Source organism: Chionomys nivalis, chromosome 6 (genome assembly GCF_950005125.1).
Source record: "Chionomys nivalis chromosome 6, mChiNiv1.1, whole genome shotgun sequence".
Lineage (NCBI taxonomy): Eukaryota > Metazoa > Chordata > Mammalia > Rodentia > Cricetidae > Chionomys > Chionomys nivalis.
In genome coordinates, this window is record NC_080091.1 from 4,246,833 (window position 1) to 4,266,721 (window position 19,889).

General features: G+C 58.4%; 1 protein-coding gene across 1 annotated transcript; it reads left to right on the plus strand.

Moving 5' to 3' along the window:
• Window positions 1-616: 616 nt before the first annotated feature.
• Window positions 617-19,826, plus strand: Hcn2 (hyperpolarization activated cyclic nucleotide gated potassium and sodium channel 2). The gene is made up of 8 exons (XM_057771144.1): window positions 617-1,211; window positions 8,439-8,862; window positions 10,113-10,274; window positions 13,066-13,284; window positions 14,650-14,796; window positions 17,428-17,668; window positions 17,939-18,103; window positions 18,556-19,826. The coding sequence occupies exons 1-8, from the start codon at window positions 661-663 to the stop codon at window positions 19,248-19,250; spliced, it is 2,604 nt and encodes an 867-aa protein (XP_057627127.1). The 5' UTR covers window positions 617-660; the 3' UTR covers window positions 19,251-19,826.
• The last annotated feature ends 63 nt before the right edge of the window (window positions 19,827-19,889 follow it).

The following is a 19,889-nucleotide window of genomic DNA, read 5'->3' on the forward strand; positions in this document are numbered from 1 at the left end:
CATTTACTACGCTGACAGCACCTTTGGGGATGAGGTCGCAAGCTTCTAGTTACTATGCTTTCGAGGCTTTACTGTGCCTCGGTTTCCCCATTAGCAGGGCTCGGAAAGGGACTGAACTTAGATCCTAAATGATCTCACTTCTTCCCACACATATTCTTAGGTTTCTGTAGCGAAGATGGGGAAAGCAGCAGAGCCAGGTGGCCTCCGGGAGCACACTTTTATTATGGAATCTGGCCCCTTGAGCCGAGAAAGAGGTTAGCGTCCAGCGGTTGCCCCGCCCGTGGTGTCCTAGAGACCGCGGAGGGAGCCCCAGAGTGGACCAAGGCCTGGTCTGCAGCGCGCGCAGAGTCAGGGGCCGGCGGGCCGTGCTTGGTGACCTTGGATGCGTCCTTGGCCTCAGTTTCCCCTGGGAAACCAAGTCTGAGCGCATTTCCAAGGTCTCGAGGGTGCCTGACTGACCTTGAGTCTGCCTGCTGACCCTAGCCTCAGTTTCCCCCATCCATCCCTGTGAGGGGGTGAGGGTAGCGCAGGTGGAGGCGGGGCTCCCGCCCCCGCCCCTCCCCCGCGCGCAGAGGCTCCGCCCCCGACTCCGCCCTCCCTCGGGCTCGGCCGGCGGTGGCGGCGGCCGCTGCGCTCCTCACTGCCCGGCGCCGCCTCGCCATGGATGCGCGCGGGGGCGGCGGGCGGCCCGGTGACAGTCCGGGCACGACCCCCGCGCCGGGGCCGCCGCCACCGCCGCCGCCACCCGCGCCCCCTCAGCCTCAGCCACCGCCCGCGCCACCCCCGAACCCCTCGACCCCCTCACACCCGGAGCCGGTGGACGAGTCCGGCCCGCGCTCCCGGCTCTGCAGCCGCGACAGCTCCTGCACCCCCAGTGCGGCCAAGGGCGGCGCGAATGGCGAGTGCGGGCGCGGGGATCCGCAGTGCAGCCCCGAGGGCCCCGCGCACGGCCCCAAGGTGTCGTTCTCATGCCGCGGGGCGGCCTCGGGGCCCACGGAGGCCGAGGAGGCGGGCAGCGAGGAGGCGGGCCCGGCGGGTGAGCCGCGCGGCAGCCAGGCCAGCTTCTTACAGCGCCAATTCGGGGCGCTCCTGCAGCCCGGCGTCAACAAGTTCTCCCTGCGGATGTTCGGCAGCCAGAAGGCCGTGGAACGCGAGCAGGAGCGCGTGAAGTCGGCGGGGGCCTGGATCATCCACCCCTACAGCGACTTCAGGTGCCGCCTCCGGGAGGGGCCCGTCCTTGGCGCGCCCGGGAGAGGGCGGGGCGCCGCGTCCCGGATGGTGACCTCGGGGTGGTGGCAGTTCGGGGCATAGGGCCGGGGTGGGGGGAGTACCCTCTCGGTGACCTCGGGCGCGCCCCGGACCCGCCCCCAAGGGACTCTGCTGTGCAGAGGCTCCGCCCTTTTAGAGGCCTGGAGTGAGGGGGTCCCCGGCGCGCCCCCTTCCTCGCGCCCTCGTTGCAGTGGGCGCGCGCGGTGGCTGCAGGGCCAGGGTCTGAGCTCAGAGGGGCGAAGAGGACGAATAGAGGGGAACGTAGGCACTCGGAGGCCGCGGAGCAGGAGCAGGGATGGAAGGATGGATAGAAAGGAAAAAGGAAGAAAAAGAGGAGGAAGGAAAAGAATAGGAAAAGGAAGGAAGGGAGGGAGGGCACATGGGAAGGACGCGCCCTGGAGGCCGCGGGGAGGGGATTATCAAGCGGACGCCGCGGGTTCCCACGGTCTCCGCTTGAGCCTGGGGCGGGTGCGTCCTGGGTGTGTGGATATGGACGTGGCCTGAGTTGGCTGCTGCGTGAAGCGGCAGGCGCTGGCGCAGAGCCAGGACCCGAGTGTTTGCGTGTTTCTCCTTTCCGCGCGAGCTTGCGAAATGATGCCCACAGGGGTCCTGGGAGGCGCGTGCCGACCAATCAAGAGGAGGCGTGTCCCTAGGGGTGTGGCTGGTGGGTCTCTAGAAGTACCTGTTGGGATACTGGCTGTGCACGCGCGCGCATGTGTGTCCCGGGTGGGTGTTCACCCGCGAGCCGTAGGGAGAGCTGAGTGCAGGGAATGCAGGAGAATGTCCCTGTCTTCGATGACAGTCGGGATGCAGATTTGTGGACAGTGTGCTCTGCTGTCTTGGAAAACTGAAGCCTGGAGTTTCAGGACCACGGACAGCTCTGGGGCCTGCTGAGGCTCCTGCTAGTCTGGTATCCAGGTCCCTTCTCCCCCAGGCCTGAGTCTCTGAAGACATTGACTCTTGAATAAGGATAGTTCAGTGGTGACGCCCCCTTTCTGTCATTCCTCTTTTTATCTCTAGTGCTTGATAATAGAGCACACAGGTCCAGGAACTACCTCCCTGAGACTAGAATGCCACCTTTACCAGGAACCTGAGTTTGGGGAAGAGTCCCAGCGGTGGGGAGGCACATTCTGGCCAACAGGAATTGTTCCTGCATGCCCTAGCGTGAGTGCCAGACCCAGCATTGCTCCACAGACTTCCAGGCTTCAGAGCTGGACTTTGGGCGTTTGCTGTGTTCCCACCCGTGAAATGGCACAAGAGAGGGTGGGCTTGCCAAGACTTCCTGGTTGGCCAATATGAATGGAGTCTAGTGCCAGCTAGCCAGACAGAGAAAGGCAGTCTGGGGCGGGCAGGCTATGGGGCGCATCACTCCACTCTCACTCCGGCATCACCTACATGTCCAGGTTTTAGCTGAGGGACGTAAGGCCAGCCCTTAGGCTTGGGTTCTCGGCTACAGTGATGACAGGTGGTTGGCTTTGGGGTGCATGGCGAGGGGAGGCTGGGAGAAGAAACTGAGCTCCTGTCCTTGAGTCCCTGTGGGTATAGATGCCTGGGGGACCCTGTACTGTCACCGCTCTAAGCCTTGGCAGGTTCACAGGCCACACATCTTGCCTGGACAGCCAGCTTTTAAAATAGTGGATGAGCAAACAGGCAGAGACCGTGGCTGAGGCTAAAGGAGTCAGTGTGACCATCAGATTTCAAAACTGGCTCATGGGGCCACCTGCCTTTCATTCCTGAGGACTCATGCCCCTTCTAGAACCTTCTGGTCAGTGTTGACCAAGACAGGTCTCCAGAGCCTCTAGGGGCTGTTGGGAGCACCATGTGGGTGTTGACCAATGATGGCAGGCGATAGATTGGTTGATTTGGGTCTTCCTGAGGTAGACCCCAGGCTAGCTCTCCTGATGATGTGTGCGTGCCCTCAACTCACTTTTTCCTTTTTGTCCTGAGAAAGGGTTTCCTTCGTTGTTCTGTAGACTTGAATTTAGTTCTCTTACCTATTTTCTGAGATGACAGGTGTGCACCACTAGGCCCAGCTGTATTGATTTAACAAGCACAAAAAAGGAAGATCGCGTCCCAAGCCTGGGAAAGGAACAGTCATTCAGTCATGGAGTTGTTGTGCTCCGGTGGCTGCTGGGATGTGTGTGTCTGTGTGAGGTCTTTATACAGAGGGGTGGGTGGGGACCGCCTGTCTCTCTCCAGGGGCTGAGCAGCTAAGCATCTCCCTCTGTTGGCTCTGACTTGGCTCCCCAGTGATTCTGTCCTGTGACTTGGCTGGCAGGCCTGACATCCAGTTGGGACTTTATTGGTTAGTTCTCCCTACCCAGGCAGGAGGGGAAGGAGGAGTCACTGAAGGCATGGGAGAGGCAGGGCTGTGGGGTGTGAGTCCCATGCAGTCCACAGGGACCTAGGGGAGCCAAGTTCTGAGCAGAATTCTGTCCCAGAACCAGGACTGCAGAGTGTCTACCTCAGTTTCCCAAAATGTGAGAAGGTTGTGGTGTGGGGGAAGGGAGCAGGTGTCTAGAAGGATCTTTTACCCTTTTTTCTTATGGAACTTTGTTCAATCATGCCCAGACAGCTGAAAAATATTATTTCAATTCTTACTACATTTATTCATTGTGTGTGGGCACCGCGGTGCCCATGTGTTCTTCGGAGGACAACCTGTGGGGGTCAGTTCTCTCCTTCCACCACGTGGGTCCCAGGGACTGAACTCAGTGTGTCAGATTTTGGCGGCTGTGGCTTTTATCCAGTGAGTTGTCTAACCTCTGTGAGTGCTGGGATGGCAGGATGAGCTGTCTCACTGCCCCACGATGACCTTGAACTTCTAATCTCGGTGAGTGCTGGGATGGCTTCTGTGTTCTGTGCTGCTGGAACTGTGAGCCTGAGCACTGTAGACGCTACTGCGACCCACTAACCTCCCAACTTGAGGTCTCATTCTGTAGGCCGGCCAGCCTCTCACTTCCAGCAATCCTTCTGCTTCATCCTCCCAGGCGCTAGGATCACAGGCAGTTGCCACCTCACTCAGTCTCATCTGGTTCTTCTGAGCATCCACCCTGGCCATGAGAAGCTTCTGTGGAGAAGCAAGTTTGAGGGTTGGGAAGTGTTCCAGGTCTGGACGCACACGCTGAGACTGGGTGGTACCCCGGGAAGAAAGAGGCCAGAACCCAATCCAGACCTGTAGACACTGCTTCTGAGACCTGCCATGTCCCCCCACTAGGTGGCCAGGGCTCAGAGTGAGGGCAGGATGTTGCTCCCTGATTGTAATCCCTAGAAATGGGTTCTGTATCAAGGCCCTAGAATAAATCGCATTATCATCGATTTATCATCGAGGATGTGGGGTTTAGACATGCACCTGCCTCCCAGATGGGAGTATTAGGATCCTCAAACTCTCAGTGTTGTGAAAGAAGTCTTTGTGGGGAGGGATTGAGGTCAGGATAGTCAAAGCCACCCTTTTCTACCCCTAAGCTACCACTTCAGTATTTGGAGAGACCCCTTTCCTTGGCCTGCCCTTAAGACAACCTCCAACACACCCTGGAGCACAGCATCCGATGACCCCCCCACCCCCATCATTCTGGAGTTGAGCCTTGCCCAGGGTGATATCTCTCAGCCCTCTGCAGATTCCATTTTTCCAGGTCCCTCTGCCTCCACCTGGGAAGCCCCGTGGTGGTCTCGGAGCCTTTGCACTAGCTACTCTGCCCAGGTACCGCCTCTCCCCCATACCATCAGCCCTTGAATGTCGCCCCCTCCGAGCAACCTTCTTGAACACTGATACCACGTCCACCCCTCACACCCTGGCATTCAGCACAATCCTTCCCCAATAGGAGCAGGGTAAGGGGTACAGCCTGTGTCCCTGGTCACTGCGTATCCCTGGTGCTTGGCATACAATGGGCCTTTACAAATGTCTGCACCTGGGATTCCAGCTGTCTTCCCACCGTGGTTTACGGCCCTAATCCTGTCACCTGCTCTGGGGACTCAGTGGGCTCAGGCCCTGATCCTCTGTCCGAGCCTGGCCCGTAATCCCTGACCTCCAGCCTCTAATCCCTCTAGCTTTGCTTGGATCTGTGATTGCAGACCAGAAGACTTCTGGCTGTATCTCAGATCTGCCTGGAGAGATGTGGCTGTCCTGGTTGGTCTATGGAGGTCTGACCTTGGCTTTGAGGGCTCCATGATCAGCGATAAGATCCTGACTGTGCCAGTGGGGACTGTGACCCACCCAGCAGTGCCCAGCTGTGAATGGAGGGGGCTTCTCTCTGTTACCCCATGATCTATGGGCCTCAATTTCCTTGCTGGAGCTGAGAATGACTGGACAGCTGAGGGAGAAGAGAGTTCATTTGGTGTCAATCATCCAGAATCTACCTATGGGCTGGAGAGGGCTTGGACTAAGATCAGCAAAAGAGATTTTTTCCCCTTGTCTCCACTGGATCTGCCCTCTGACCCCTGAGCCGGGGGGGGGGGGGCGGTGTCACAGCATGGTCCTGAGTGTCCTCCCAGAATTAGACAGTCAATCAGGACTCATTGTTGTTTATTAGGGAATTTGTTTGTTTTGTTTGAGATGGTCTCCTGTAGTCCAGGCTCATGCCAAGCTTCACTCAGGAAGTCTTTGAACTTATCCTCCTGCTTCAACTTCCCAAAGATCAGAGGCCTGTCCTGTGCCCAGAGGTTCCCAAGGTCCTTGCTGTGGATGGGGTAGAGAAGGTGGGAATGCTAGCCAAGGAAGCACAGCCTGGGAGAGAAGTTAGGGCTGTGTCTGGATGGCCCGCCATCCCAGGTCCTGTCTCTTCAAACAGGCTTGGGACTGGTGAGTGCGGGTGGGGGAGGGGACCTCCAGAGTCCTGTTCCCCTTGGTGTGGGACTTCCGACCCATTCTGACTATATCTTTGGGGACCAGGTTTACTGTGGAAGATGAAGACTGGGGACACTTGGGTTAGAGCAAGTGGGCCCCACCCTACCAGGACCACAAGGACAGCCACCTCCTGTTCCCTCTCCTCAGGCATTGGGGGAAAACAGGCCGTACCTTGTGACCTGGAGATGCAGTGGCTGAGGGAGGCTCCAGGACAGAGTGGCTGGGTACAGAGGACAGTCTCAGGCTGGGCCTCCGTGGGAAGTATGCCTGGCCCTGACTACCTCAGGAAGGGACGAGAAGTGTTGCGTGGCGTGGCTACAGCCTAGAAAGAGACACCTGCTGTGGTCTGATGTGTCTTCAGACTGGTTCAGGTCCCTCTAACGGTTGAAAGTGCCCCACAGTGGTTTCTAGGTCCCCCTGGTGGTTTCGTGGCCCACCCTAAGCTGTTTCCAGCTAGCTTCCCCCCCCTCCCCCCCGCCACAGAAGGTCACTGTATCCACTAATGGTGGTTTCTGGTTCCTGTTGACTGTTGCATGCTCATTTTCAATTGTTTTACTCAATGGCTCCTCCAAAGAGAAGGCATCCTCAATCCAGAAGGGGAGAGGTTGGGGCCAAGCTATGTGACTGATTCTGGGGACAGCGGTTCAGAGCTGTCCACTGATAACAGGGTCTGAGCCACCACTATTGTCCAGATCCGGGCCCCACTCTAAAGCCACTGGTTATGACTGAGCGATGGGCCGCAAGGCTCTTGAAGAGAAGTGGGCTTTGATTCTTCCCACTCAGTGGGTTGGCTCCTGGGGACTTACCCTCTTCTGCACCATGTGCAAGACCACCCTACCCCAGACATACAAACATACACATAATTTAAAAGGAAGAATTCTTCAAATACGTTATTTCATGCTCGCGAGGTCTGGTAGATCCCTCCCCCACAGCTGATGTTACCCATCAGCTCCAGAGGGCTTGTGAGGGGCATCGCACATGAATACGGTCCCCAAATCCTCCCACACAGGGTTGAGGATAGAAGGGACTACGGTCCCCAAGGGACAGAGAAGCCTGCCCAAGGTCGCTCATGCGTGGCAGGAGCCAGCACAGGGCTGTGCTCAAAGACACTGGGTGTTGGCCCGTCGCTGGCTCTCACGGCCTGAGCTGCCCAGAATGCCCCAGTACAAATCACTCTTGATTTTTTTCCTCTCGTTTTTGGACTGTTTCCTTGAGCTCGGTTCTCTGAAGTGGAGTCTGGTCGCCCGCTGGGCACTGTGTTTATAACTGGCAGAAGGAGCCAGCTCACAGGCAAGCTCCGAGCCAGCGGCTCCAGACACCGCACTCCTGACGCACGCCTCTCCTCTGAGCTGACTTGGGCGAATTGACCCAGCCTGTGTGCTCTAGAAACAGTGGGCACTGTGCCTGCGGGAAGCCCAAATTCCAAGAGGTAGTGACAGACCTCTAGGGATCCAAGGGGGCTGACACAGTCTAAGTGAGAGGAGACCCTGAGACTGCAGCCCTGGCTGGCCTGGAACCCAGAGATCCTCCTGCATCTGCCTCCTGGTGTTGCGATTATAGGTGTGCACCACCATACCCAACCTATTTCTAGAGCTCTTCATCCTCCCGTCTCCTCTCAAGTGCTGAGACCACAGCTGTGCCCACGTGCCTAGCTCTCCAAGGTGACCAGTTGTCCCCACAGGAGCTGTGACCCCACCATGGTGTGAGCCCTGCAGCTCTAGGCAGAGAAGAGGGTGGCTGGTCACTACCCTGTCCCCCTACCCAGCTCTCAGCCTCCCGCCCATGCCCAGCACTGTGCCACCTACCGGCTCCCATCCCTTTTGAAGACCAGATCTGTGCCAGGCACATTGTCTCTCTTTGGTCATGTGAAGTGTTTAGTCTATTTTGAGCCTCTCTGCAGACTGGAGGTGCCTTCAAGGCAAGGTCAGAGTGGGCAGAGAGAGGGACCCTGCTGCCTGGCATCAGGAGGCTTCTTTGAGGAAGCCCAGTTCTTGCCACACAGCAAGACCTGGAGTCCTGGAGGCTGTATTATAATCTGGGGTCCTGGAGACGACCTTAGGATTGCAGTCTTGGAGACTCACCTTAGAGTTGGGGTTCCCAGAGAGAGAGACCTCCTTAGATTGGGATCCCAGAGACTACCTTAGTTTTGGTGGAGACCCACTTCAGCGTTGGGGTACCAGAGTCCACCTCAGGGCTGGGGTCCCAGAGGCCACATTGGGGCTGGGGTCCCAGAGACGACCTCAGGGCTGGGGTCCCGGAAAGCACCTGGGCTGGGGAAGAGGGCATGCCTGCCCAGGCCGGGCATTGCGAGCATCCTGCCTGTCCCCAGGTTCTACTGGGACTTCACCATGCTGTTGTTCATGGTGGGAAATCTCATCATCATCCCAGTGGGCATCACTTTCTTCAAGGATGAGACCACTGCGCCGTGGATCGTCTTCAACGTGGTCTCGGACACTTTCTTCCTCATGGACTTGGTGCTGAACTTCCGTACTGGCATTGTGATCGAGGACAACACGGAGATCATCCTGGACCCCGAGAAGATAAAGAAAAAGTACCTGCGCACGTGGTTCGTGGTAGACTTCGTGTCGTCCATCCCAGTGGACTACATCTTCCTCATCGTGGAGAAAGGCATCGACTCCGAGGTCTATAAGACGGCTCGCGCACTGCGCATTGTCCGCTTCACCAAGATCCTCAGCCTGCTCCGGCTGCTGAGGCTGTCCCGGCTTATCCGCTACATCCACCAGTGGGAGGAGGTGAGGGGCAGGGAGGGGACCCGGGATGGGTGGGACCCCAGAGACGTGGTCTTGGGCAGGACTGGGGCTACAACTGAAGTCAGAGCCATCAGAGACGTGGAGTCCAGGGATGCTGGGCTTGGGTGTGGGTGGGCGTCGGCTGTGGACCCGGCAAAGGATGCAGGGGCATGGTCACGAGGGACCTTGGAAACTAAGTCTAGCGGTTAGAGATGGTTCTTAGGTGTGGGGTCTTGGGAGTGGGGGTGGGACCTCGGGCTTGGGTGGGTCTATTCTGTGGGTCGAGCCAACATCTGAGGTTGGGACCTTGGTGTGGGTGTGGTCATGACTTTAGGACCAGAGCTTTGACTTGGGGTGCGCAGGAGAGACAGGGACACCAGTACTGTGGGTGCAGGGCCTTGGCAGGGCGGAGTTGGGGGCTCACAAGAAACAGACCAGGGCTGCAGAGCTGGGACTTTGGGGTATAGCTGGGTCAAAGCTGCAGGGAGAGAACCCATGCCTGGGCGGGGCCAGAGCGGTGCCTGTGTGTCCCACATGGATGCCAACCCTGGGAGTGCAGGGTCTTGGGCTATGGCTGTGGCCAAGGCTGAGGACCTTTAGAAGAAGCCTAAGGCCTCTGTAGGGAATGAAGATGGCATCTCATGGCAAAGCTGTAGTGTTGGCCCTGAGTCTCACCAGGAGCAGGACCAAAGTTGCTCCAGCTGCCAAGGGCACTGGGCAGGATCCTTACTGTTGGAGCCTTAAGGGAAGCGAGGTTTGCCTGTGATGGAAGGCCCAGGGTTGGGTTCTGGGAAGATGAGCAAGGTTTGTAGAGGGGTGGGGTTCGGGTACACATTGTTAGATGGAGGATGGGGACAGGCAGCATCTCACATGTGGCTGTAGGCTCAGGAGCAGGACTGGAGGACAGACAGTCTTGGGGACCACCCTGGAACTCCTCATGGAGTTGCAAGGCCATGACCTTCAGGACCCATTGTTACCATGTCCCTTCTTGTGCCCTGTAAGATGTGGGGGGAAGAGGCTCAGACTTCTTCAGTTACCCAACCCCCAAATTCAAGGTCCCATTCCTGCCCCTGTGACCACTGGGAGAAACTTAGTGGGGCTGGCAGGTGGCGGCAGAACTTGGGCAGGATGGGGGAGGATGTTCCAGAGAGGTCATGGGTAAGGTAGGCTGGGTGGAATTCAGAAAAGAAAGTGGTCGGGGAAGGGTACAGAACAAAGGGGTGCAGGATTCTCACGGCCATGCGCCCTCTCAGATTTTCCACATGACCTACGACCTGGCAAGCGCGGTGATGCGCATATGTAACCTGATCAGCATGATGCTCTTGCTCTGCCACTGGGACGGCTGCCTGCAGTTCCTGGTGCCCATGCTGCAAGACTTCCCCAGCGACTGCTGGGTGTCCATCAACAAGATGGTGGTGAGTGCTTCCTGGTGGAGCCCCCTTGGCGCCTCGGGGATGGCTCCAGCTCCAGCTTTGCCTTGTGCCCACCAGCGCCATCTAGAGTCCTCCATGGGCAAAACAGCTCCCACCCGATGACCACTAGTGCCTCTTGATGTAGAGGGCCTTATGCACGCTGGCCCCTATGCCTAATACCTGCCAGTGCCCCCGGGACCCCTCAGCCCACCCGCCCTGGTGTCTGACTCCTGCCAGTACCTCGGGATCCCTCAGCCCACCCTCCCTGGCGTCTGACGCCTGCCAGTACCCCGGGACCCCTCAGCCCACCCGCCCTGGCGTCTGACGCCTGCCAGTGCCCCCTGGGATCCCTCAGCCCACCCGCCTGGCGTCTGACGCCTGCCAGTGCCCCCTGGGATCCCTCAGCCCACCCGCCTGGCGTCTGACGCCATCCTTCATTGTCACACGGACACACTACTCAGTGCTCTTACTTTAAAAATGTTTCGCTTAGTTGGCGGTGGTGGCGCGCGCCTTTAATCCCAGCACTCGGGAGGCAGAAGCAGGCGGATCTCTGTGAGTCCGAGGCCAGCCTGGTTTACAGAGACAGTCTGGGCAACACAGAGAAACCTGTCTTGAAATTCCCTCACCCCCCAAACAAAGTTTTTTTACGTTTTTATTTTAGACTTATTTTATGTGTGTGTTTGCCTGCATGCATGTATGTGCGCCTGTCGGGGTCAGAAGAGGGTGTCAGATCCTGGGAATTGGAGCTATGGATGTGGGTGCTGAGACATGAAATGGGTCCTCTTGAAGAGCACCCAGTGTTCTGAACAGCCGAGTCTTCTCTCCAGCCTCTCCCACTTGTTTGTTTAAAAGGATTCTCTTTAGGTTTATTGGTTGTTATTTATTTATTTATTTATTTATTTATTTTTGAATTTTCGAGACAGGGTTTCTCTGTAGCATTTTTGGTTCCTGTCCTGGAACTAGCTCTTGTAGACCAGGCTGGTCTCGAACTCACAGAGATCCACCTGCCTCTGCCTCCCGAGTGCTGGGATTAAAGGCGTGCCACCACCACCCGGCTATTGGTTATTTTTTAAATCATATGTCTGTGTGTGGGTATATGCACCTAAGTGCAGTGCCCTCAGAGGCCAGAAGAGGGCATCGGATCTCCTGGAGCTGGAGTTACAAGTGCTTGTGGCTGCCCTGTGAGTTCTGAGGACTGGACCCAGGTCCTCTGGAAGAGCAGCCAGTGCTCTTAACTGTGGAGCCGCCTCTCCAGTCTGACCTCTTACATTCTGTAACCAGCACCACATTAGCCCAGGCTGGACAGGTAGCTGCGGATCACCTTGCCTCCGCCTCCAGTGCCACCAGTCACTTCTCCTTATGTCTTTATCTAAATATATTTAAAATGAAACCAAGGGGAAAGAAGTAACAACTCCAGATACCCTTGTCCCCATGTCTGCATCACATTTAAAAAGAGACTGTACAGCCCAGGGAGGAGTCTCTGCCAGTCCTGAGAGAGGCAGATGTAGGGTGACAGCAAGTTCAAGGTCAGCAAGACTTTCTCAAAATAAAAGTAAAAAGAGGGCTGGGGGTGGCTTAGCAGTAGAGTCCCCACAGAATCCCCCAGTGAGGTTAGAGGACTTGGCTCAGTGATGAACACTTGCATCGCAAACCTGCAGGGACACGCTGGAGGTTGGTGTGTGTCAGTCAGGACACAGCAGGCAGGCATCAATGGAGTCAGAAGCCGGGTAGGGAGAACGCACAAGCGCCCCTCCTAAGAGCCTGGCACAGCTGCCCCGGCTGAGGAACCCATTGTCCAACTGCTGCCTGCACAAGCGGTTCCATTTCCTGGACGGGCCCAGTGCCCCCCTTCTCTGGCCGGGTCAGCTGAGGACATCTAGGGGTGGACTTCTCCCCTCCTTGCCCCTCGGGTGTTATTCCAGTGTCCCAGGACTCTGAAACGGGCACTTGAAGTTGCCCTGGCCGGACTGTGGCCCTTTTGTGGCTTAGTTTCTCCAGAGTGAAGTGGGAGGTGCTGTCAGGCCTGCCCCTGCGAGTGCCTCACTGAGACCTCAGACATGTCACTGCCCGTGTCCTTTGCCTGCGACTGCCTTGGTTATGTCTGATCAGGGGGCGCTCACCCCCTTCAAGCGCCCACAGGAGGGTGGGCAGGAGGGTACGGCTCCCCCCCCGACCGTCTGGGCAGGTGGGTTCAGGACCCCTCCCCCCCGGGGTACAGCCCTCCTCCCCGACCGTCTGGGCAGGTGGGTTCAGGCCCCCCCCAGGGGATACGCCACGCCCCCGACCGTCTGGGCAGGTGGGTTCAGGGTCCCCCCGGGGTACAGCCCCCCTCCCCGACCGTCTGGGCAGGTGGGTTCAGGGAGGGCCCCCCCAGGGTACAGCCCCCCTCCCCGACCGTCTGGGCAGGTGGGTTCAGGGCCCCCCCGCGGGGTACGGCCCCCCTCCCCGACCGTCTGGGCAGGTGGGTTCAGGGCCCCCCCGCGGGGTACGACCCCCTCCCCGACCGTCTGGGCAGGTGGGTTCAGGCCCCCCCTCCCCGGGGTATGCCACGCCCCCGACTGTCTGGGCAGGTGGGTTCAGGGTCCCCCCGGGGTACAGCCCCCCTCCCCGACCGTCTGGGCAGGTGGGTTCAGGGCCCCCCGCGGGGTACGGCCCCCCTCCCCGACCGTCTGGGCAGGTGGGTTCAGGGCCCCCCCGCGGGGTACGGCCCCCCTCCCCGACCGTCTGGGCAGGTGGGTTCCGGGCCCCCCTGCGGGGTACGGCCCCCCCCCCACCGTCTGCACTGCCTTTGCAGAACCACTCCTGGAGCGAGCTCTACTCCTTCGCGCTCTTCAAGGCCATGAGCCACATGCTGTGCATCGGGTACGGGAGGCAGGCCCCTGAGAGCATGGCGGACATCTGGCTCACCATGCTCAGCATGATCGTGGGGGCCACCTGCTATGCCATGTTCATCGGGCATGCCACTGCCCTCATCCAGTCTCTGGACTCCTCCCGGCGCCAGTACCAGGAGAAGGTCAGAGCGGGGAGGTCATGCCTTGGGTCTGCCTTGGGTAGAGTCTGGGCCGGGACGGGGAAGGGTAGGATTCTAAAAGCATCTGTAAGTGCTCAGGACAGTCAGAGGTGCCAGGCTGGGGTAGGTGAGCTGAAGGGACAGGAGCCCACAGGTTTCAGAACCAGTTTGACCAGTCCCCGGGGCCCATTTCTGAGTGTTCTGGGGTGAACCTTTGGAGAGGGTAGAGTAAGCAAAGAGTGTATCCTCCAGGCTGGTCCTAGGGAAGGCTGCTTTGGAGCAATGGCAGCCCAAAGGCAGGAGCCCTGCCTTCAAGCACCTGCAGCCCCAGGCTCTGCAGTGGACCTTAGTTCCCCACCCCCTACAGTGACAGCCGGGTCACCCGGGCTCTGTGCCAGGTGCCGGTGTCCGGATGCCTCTGTCTCGCACCCAAACATGAGCTGGTGCTGCCACCCACCCGCCGTCACGGGGTCTGCTGAGATAAGGACAGCTGTGGCTTAGAAGTGGGGCTGGAGCAGCCCTGGGGTACTGTGCTGGGGACAGCCTGGCACCCACACCCCAGCCCTGCTAGGGAGGAGCCGACTCTCTGTCCCCCAGGTCCCGGTGGCAGGACTTGGGATGGAAGTCAACATGCATACTGATGTTGACACTGTAGATAACCGCGTCTCAGAAATATGAGCCAGACACCCTAAGGTGCCCACACTGTGGTATCACATAGCCCAGGGTGGCCTCAAACTCACTCTAAAACAGAGGATGACCTTGAACTCCTGACCCTCCTGCTAGTGATGGGGTTAAAGGTTAAATACCAGTCTAGACTGAGGCAGATGCAGGAGGACAGCAAGGGCAAAGGAGCAAGACTGGCTCAGTAGAGAGTAAGAAGACTGGGGCTCAGCAGTGCAGCTCCGCCTTGAAGCCCCGGTGGAAGCCCCGCCTAGAATCATAAACATAAATTTATCTGCCAGCTGGACTTGGTGTCTCAGGTTGTCATCTCAACAGTGAGGAGGCTGAGTTCAAATTCCAGGCCAGCCTGGACTACAGAGTGAGACCCTTCCTCACACAACAGAGCAAAACACGCAGCCTGGGCGGGGGCTCTGTGGCTACAACGCTGAACTGGCGTCTGTGAAGACCCAAGTTCTACCCCAGCATCATTAACCTGTGGTGGTGGCGACATCTGTCACCCTGGCACTTGAGGCTAGCCTGGGCTACATGAAACCTCGTCTCCAAACAAAACACATCATTTGTCTTTGGTGTTGCTGGACTTGTCATCTCCCTGGGTTGGACTAGACAGGGTGATGGGTCCCCGAGGTGGGTGGCACCGGGATGGGCCTCTCTCTGGGGCAAACACTGATGCTGCTCTCCTTCCTTCAGTACAAGCAAGTAGAACAGTACATGTCCTTCCACAAGCTGCCTGCTGATTTCCGCCAAAAAATCCACGATTACTATGAACACCGGTACCAGGGGAAGATGTTTGATGAGGAGAGCATCCTCGGGGAGCTCAACGGGCCGCTGCGTGAGGTGAGGTGACTGCAGACACACCCCAGGATCCCATGGACACTGACAGGGCACGTGGGATCAGGTCTGACATATGCTCTGGGTGCCCCTGGCCAACACCTGCTGTCCTGCCTGTTTCAAACACCAAGCTACAGTCTCCTAGGTGCAGAACATAAAACATCTGTGCAGCCATGTTCCATCCCAGACCCTGGAGAGGGTCCTTCTTGCCTCTCCTGTCATCTGGGCCCTTACTTATTTCATGCATGTGGGTGCTTTGCTTGCACGTGGTACCTGCGGAGATCAGAAGAGAACATTGAATCCCCTGGGACTGGAGTTACAGACAGCTGTGAGCTACCATGTGGTTGCTGGGAATTGAACCAGGTTCCCTGGAAGAACAGCCAATGCTCTAACCACTGATTCATCTCTCCTGCCCCCCACCTTTTAAGATTTTTTTTACATGTGTGTGTGCATGTATGTATGTGCCCACAAGTGTGTTCAGGTGCCCATGGAGGCCAGAAGAGGGCGTCTGATCCATTAGGGATGCCAGATGTGGCTGCCGGGATCAAACTCTGGGCCCTCATGATTGAACAACAGGCTCTTTTATTTCTTCCTTCCCTTTTTTTTTTTTAAAGATTTATTTAGGGGCTGGAGAGATGGCTCAGAGGTTAAGAGCATTGCCTGCTCTTCCAAAGGCCTGAGTTCAATTCCCAGCAACCACATGGTGGCTCTCAACCATTCTGTAATGGGGTCTGGTGCCCTCTTCTGGCCTGCAGGCATTCACACAGACCAAATAATGTATACATGATAAATAAATAAAATATTAAAAAAAAATAAAAGATTTATTTAGGTCGGGCGGTGGTGGCGCATGCCTTTAATCCCAGCACTTGGGATGCAGAGGCAGGCGGATCTCTGTGAGTTCGAGACCAGCCTGGTCTACAAGAGCTAGTTCCAGGCCGGGCGGTGGTGGCGCACGCCTTTAATCCCAGCACTCGGGAGGCAGAGGCAGGCGGATCTCTGTGAGTTCGAGGCCAGCCTGGTCTACAAGAGCTAGTTCCAGGACAGGCTCCAAAACCACAGAGAAACCCTGTCTCGAAAAACAAAAAACAAAAAGATTTATTTATTTATTAAGTATACAGTGTTCTGCCTGCATATGTCCCTGCAGGCCAGAAGAGGGCAGCATATTTCATTACGGATGGTTGTGAGCCACACCATGTGCTTGCTGGGAATTGAACCCAGGTCCTCTGGAAGAGCAGCCAGTGTTCTTGACCACTGAGCCATCTCTGCAGCCCCCCAAGCAGCAAACGCTCCTAACCACTAAGAAACCTCTTGAGCCCCATCTTCTTTTTAAATGCATACATGCATACGTCCATGTGTACGCAGTGCACACGTATGTACACGGAAGCCGGAAGACAACTTGAATGTTGCCCTTGGGACCATCAGACAGGGTCTCTCACTGGCCTGGAGTTGAGCGACTCAGCCAGGCAGGCTGACCCCTGTCTCTGTCTCCACAGGCCTGGGATGCCAGGCGCACTGCAGCCTCAGCTTTTTACACGTGTCTGAGGCAAGGGCATGATGTCTAGGTCCCAAGGGGACTTAGAGGAGGAGAGCCTTGGGGGCTGCAGGGTCTAGGGCCCACGCCAGGAGGCAGCCTGCTCACCTGTCCTTTGTGGAGAGCCTAGCTCACAGGCCACGGAGTGCACGAAGCACATGGCTTTGTAGGGCACCACATCCACTCCCAGCCCTAGAACTTTACCAGCCGCCCACAGGAAATGCCTCCTCCAAGCCAGGGTTTCCTCTGCGTAACCCTGGCTGTCCTGGAACTCACTCTGTAGACCAGGCTGGCCTCAAACTCAGAGATCCGCCTGCCGTTGCCTCCCGAATTCTGGGATTAAAGGTGTGCGCCACCACAGTACGGCCCTTTTTTCCCATTTCTGAGACAAGGCTTCACTCTACAAACAAGGTGACCTCAAATTCATGGCAATCCTCCTGCCTCAGCCTCCCGAGTGCTGTGGGCCACCTTGTCTGGCTCAGTGGTCACTTTTTCATGTGTCCCTCTGAGTCACAGTCCCGGCCCTGTCTCCATGAGTTGCTTGCTGGGTTCTTAGCAATGCCCTTGACTGAAGCATCCTGGCTGGAATGACATTTCGTATATAACCAAGAGGGAATGGGTGGCCCAAGGGCGTGAGGACGCATGCGGTTGGCCTCCTTTTTCTTCAGAAGTCTTTTACTGTTTCTGTGAGACAGGGTCTCACATGGCCGAGGCCGTCCTAGAGCTTCTTATGTAGGTGATGCTAACCTTGAACTCCTGACCCTCCTGCCTCCACTCCAGCACGCTGTGATGATAGGCCTGCATGGCCTGATTCATGCCATGCTGGGCTTAGGGGTGGAACCCAGGAACTCATACGTGTCCGGAAGAGCTCTGCCCACGGAACTCCGTCCCTCCTTTGATCCTTTTGGGTATTTTTGTGGTCCTGTTATCTACAAAGAGACCTACAAAGTTTGACTTTCCCAGTCCAGTGTCTGTCACCCATCCCATGGTGGTGTGGGACTTGGGACTTTGCCTAGGAGGCTGAGGGGCCACTGTCTGGCACAGAGACTGAGGGTCTGAGTTACCAAGCCAGTCCGTCACTTGGCTGTCCTCCCTCCTGCCCACAGGAGATTGTGAACTTCAACTGCCGGAAGCTGGTGGCTTCCATGCCACTGTTTGCCAACGCAGACCCCAACTTTGTCACGGCCATGCTGACAAAGCTCAGGTTCGAGGTCTTCCAGCCCGGCGATTACATCATCCGAGAGGGGACCATCGGCAAGAAGATGTACTTCATTCAGCACGGGGTGGTGAGCGTGCTCACCAAGGGCAACAAGGAAATGAAGTTGTCAGATGGCTCCTATTTCGGGGGTGAGTACTCCAAGGCAAGGCAGAGATCTGGATGGAACCGGACAGTGGACAGCTCCAGCCCAGGGAGGTCCAGGAGGGTCTGAGTGTGTCCTGGGCGGGCAGTTGTGCACAGTGCAGCCCATGAGGAGGGTCTGAGTGTGTCCTGGGCAGGCAGTTGTGCACAGGGCAACCCATGAGGAGGGTTTGAGTGTGTCCTGGGCGGGTCTGAGTGTGTCCTGGGCGGGCAGTTGTGCACAGGGCAACCCATGAGGTTCACTCTTGTCTTTGCAGAAATCTGCTTGCTCACAAGGGGCCGGCGCACAGCCAGTGTGCGGGCTGACACCTACTGCCGCCTCTACTCACTAAGTGTAGATAATTTCAACGAGGTGCTGGAGGAGTACCCCATGATGCGGCGTGCCTTTGAGACCGTGGCCATTGACCGCCTGGACCGCATCGGTGAGCTACCAGACTGCCTGAGAGGGGTCCCGGGATACAGAAAGGACAGGGTGCTGAGGAGTGTCTGGGTGACAGTGTCTTTCTGGAGCGAACATAGCAGGCAAAGGCCCTGGGGTGAAAAGACAAGAAGAGCTAGAAACACGGCCTGGTGGAAACAGCTCTGGCTCAATAAACCAGGCACATTAGCGAAGTGTTGTGTCAGGCATGGAAGGCAGGGAGAGGTGGAGCTCCCAGTGGCAGGACAGAGGAACCGGGTGTTAAGACAGCGGCCCGAATCAGGGCACACAGCGAGCGCTCAGACACACGCGCACGACAGGGACTCTACAGACAGGCACTCAGTACAGAATCTACACAGGAAATACAGTGGGTGCTGAGAGCATGCCTGCTGCTGGACTCAGACTGGCTGCAGAGGCAGGTGGCCAAGCTAGCGCTGACCTCTGCTTTGCCCGCAGGCAAGAAGAACTCCATCTTGCTGCACAAGGTTCAGCACGACCTCAGCTCGGGCGTGTTCAACAACCAGGAGAATGCCATCATCCAGGAGATTGTCAAATATGACCGTGAGATGGTGCAGCAGGCAGAGCTGGGTCAGCGTGTGGGGCTCTTCCCACCACCACCACCGCCGCAGGTCACCTCAGCCATTGCCACGCTGCAGCAGGCGGTGGCCATGAGCTTCTGCCCGCAGGTGGCGCGCCCGCTCGTGGGGCCCCTGGCACTCGGCTCCCCACGCCTCATGCGCCGCGCACCCCCAGGGCCTCCGCCTCCTGCAGCCTCACCAGGGCCGCCTACGGCCAGTCCCCCGGCCGCGCCCTCCAGTCCCCGGGCACCGTGGACCTCGCCCTACGGTGCACCCGGCTCCCCAGCCACCCGCGTGGGGCCCGCACTGCCCGCGCGCCGTCTGAGCCGAGCCTCGCGCCCGCTGTCCGCCTCGCAGCCCTCGCTGCCCCACGGCGCACCCGCGCCCAGCCCCGCGGCCTCCACGCGCCCGGCCAGCAGCTCCACGCCACGCCTGGGACCCGCGCCGGCGCCCACCGCCCGGACCCGGACCGCTGCACCCAGTCCGGACCGTAGGGACTCAGCCTCCCCCGGCGCTGCGGGTGGTCTGGACCCGCTGGACTCTGCGCGCTCGCGCCTCTCTTCCAACTTGTGACCCTTGCGCGCCGCCCCGCGGGCTGGGCGGGGCCATCATCCACACCAAAGCCATGCCTCGCGCCGCCCGCCCGTGCCCGCGCAGAAGCCATAGAGGGACCTAGGTAGCTTAGGCGGAGGGCGGCCTTGCGCCCGGCTGCCCACCTGCCCCCATCGCCCTGCGCCCACCCCATTGCCCCTGCCCCAGCGGCGGCCGCGCACGGGAGAGGGAGGGGTGCGATCACCTCGGTGCCTCAGCCCCAATCTGGGACGGGGACGGGGCGGCCCTGGCCAAGAACCTGGCTATACCCCGCATTTGCGGTGGCTGCCTAGGAAGGATATGGATCAAGTGCAATACTCGGCCCGCCGGCTTCCCGCTGCCTCAGCCCGGCAAGCTCATGCAATAACCAGCCTGGCCCCTGCCCACGCGTCCGAGTGACCTCCCTCAGGCACCCAGGGGCGGGCTTCACGGCCAAGCCGGTGTGGGGGCAAGGCTGAGTCCCCGCCGTCGCCATGAATGTACTGACGAGCCGAGGCAGCAGCGGCCCCCACGCCCCATTAACCCACACCCCATTCCGCGCAATAAACGACAGCATTGGCGCCCAGCGCCGAGTCTGCTTGCTTTGGTGGGTTTGTGCGACGCCAGAAAGTGGCGGCTGGC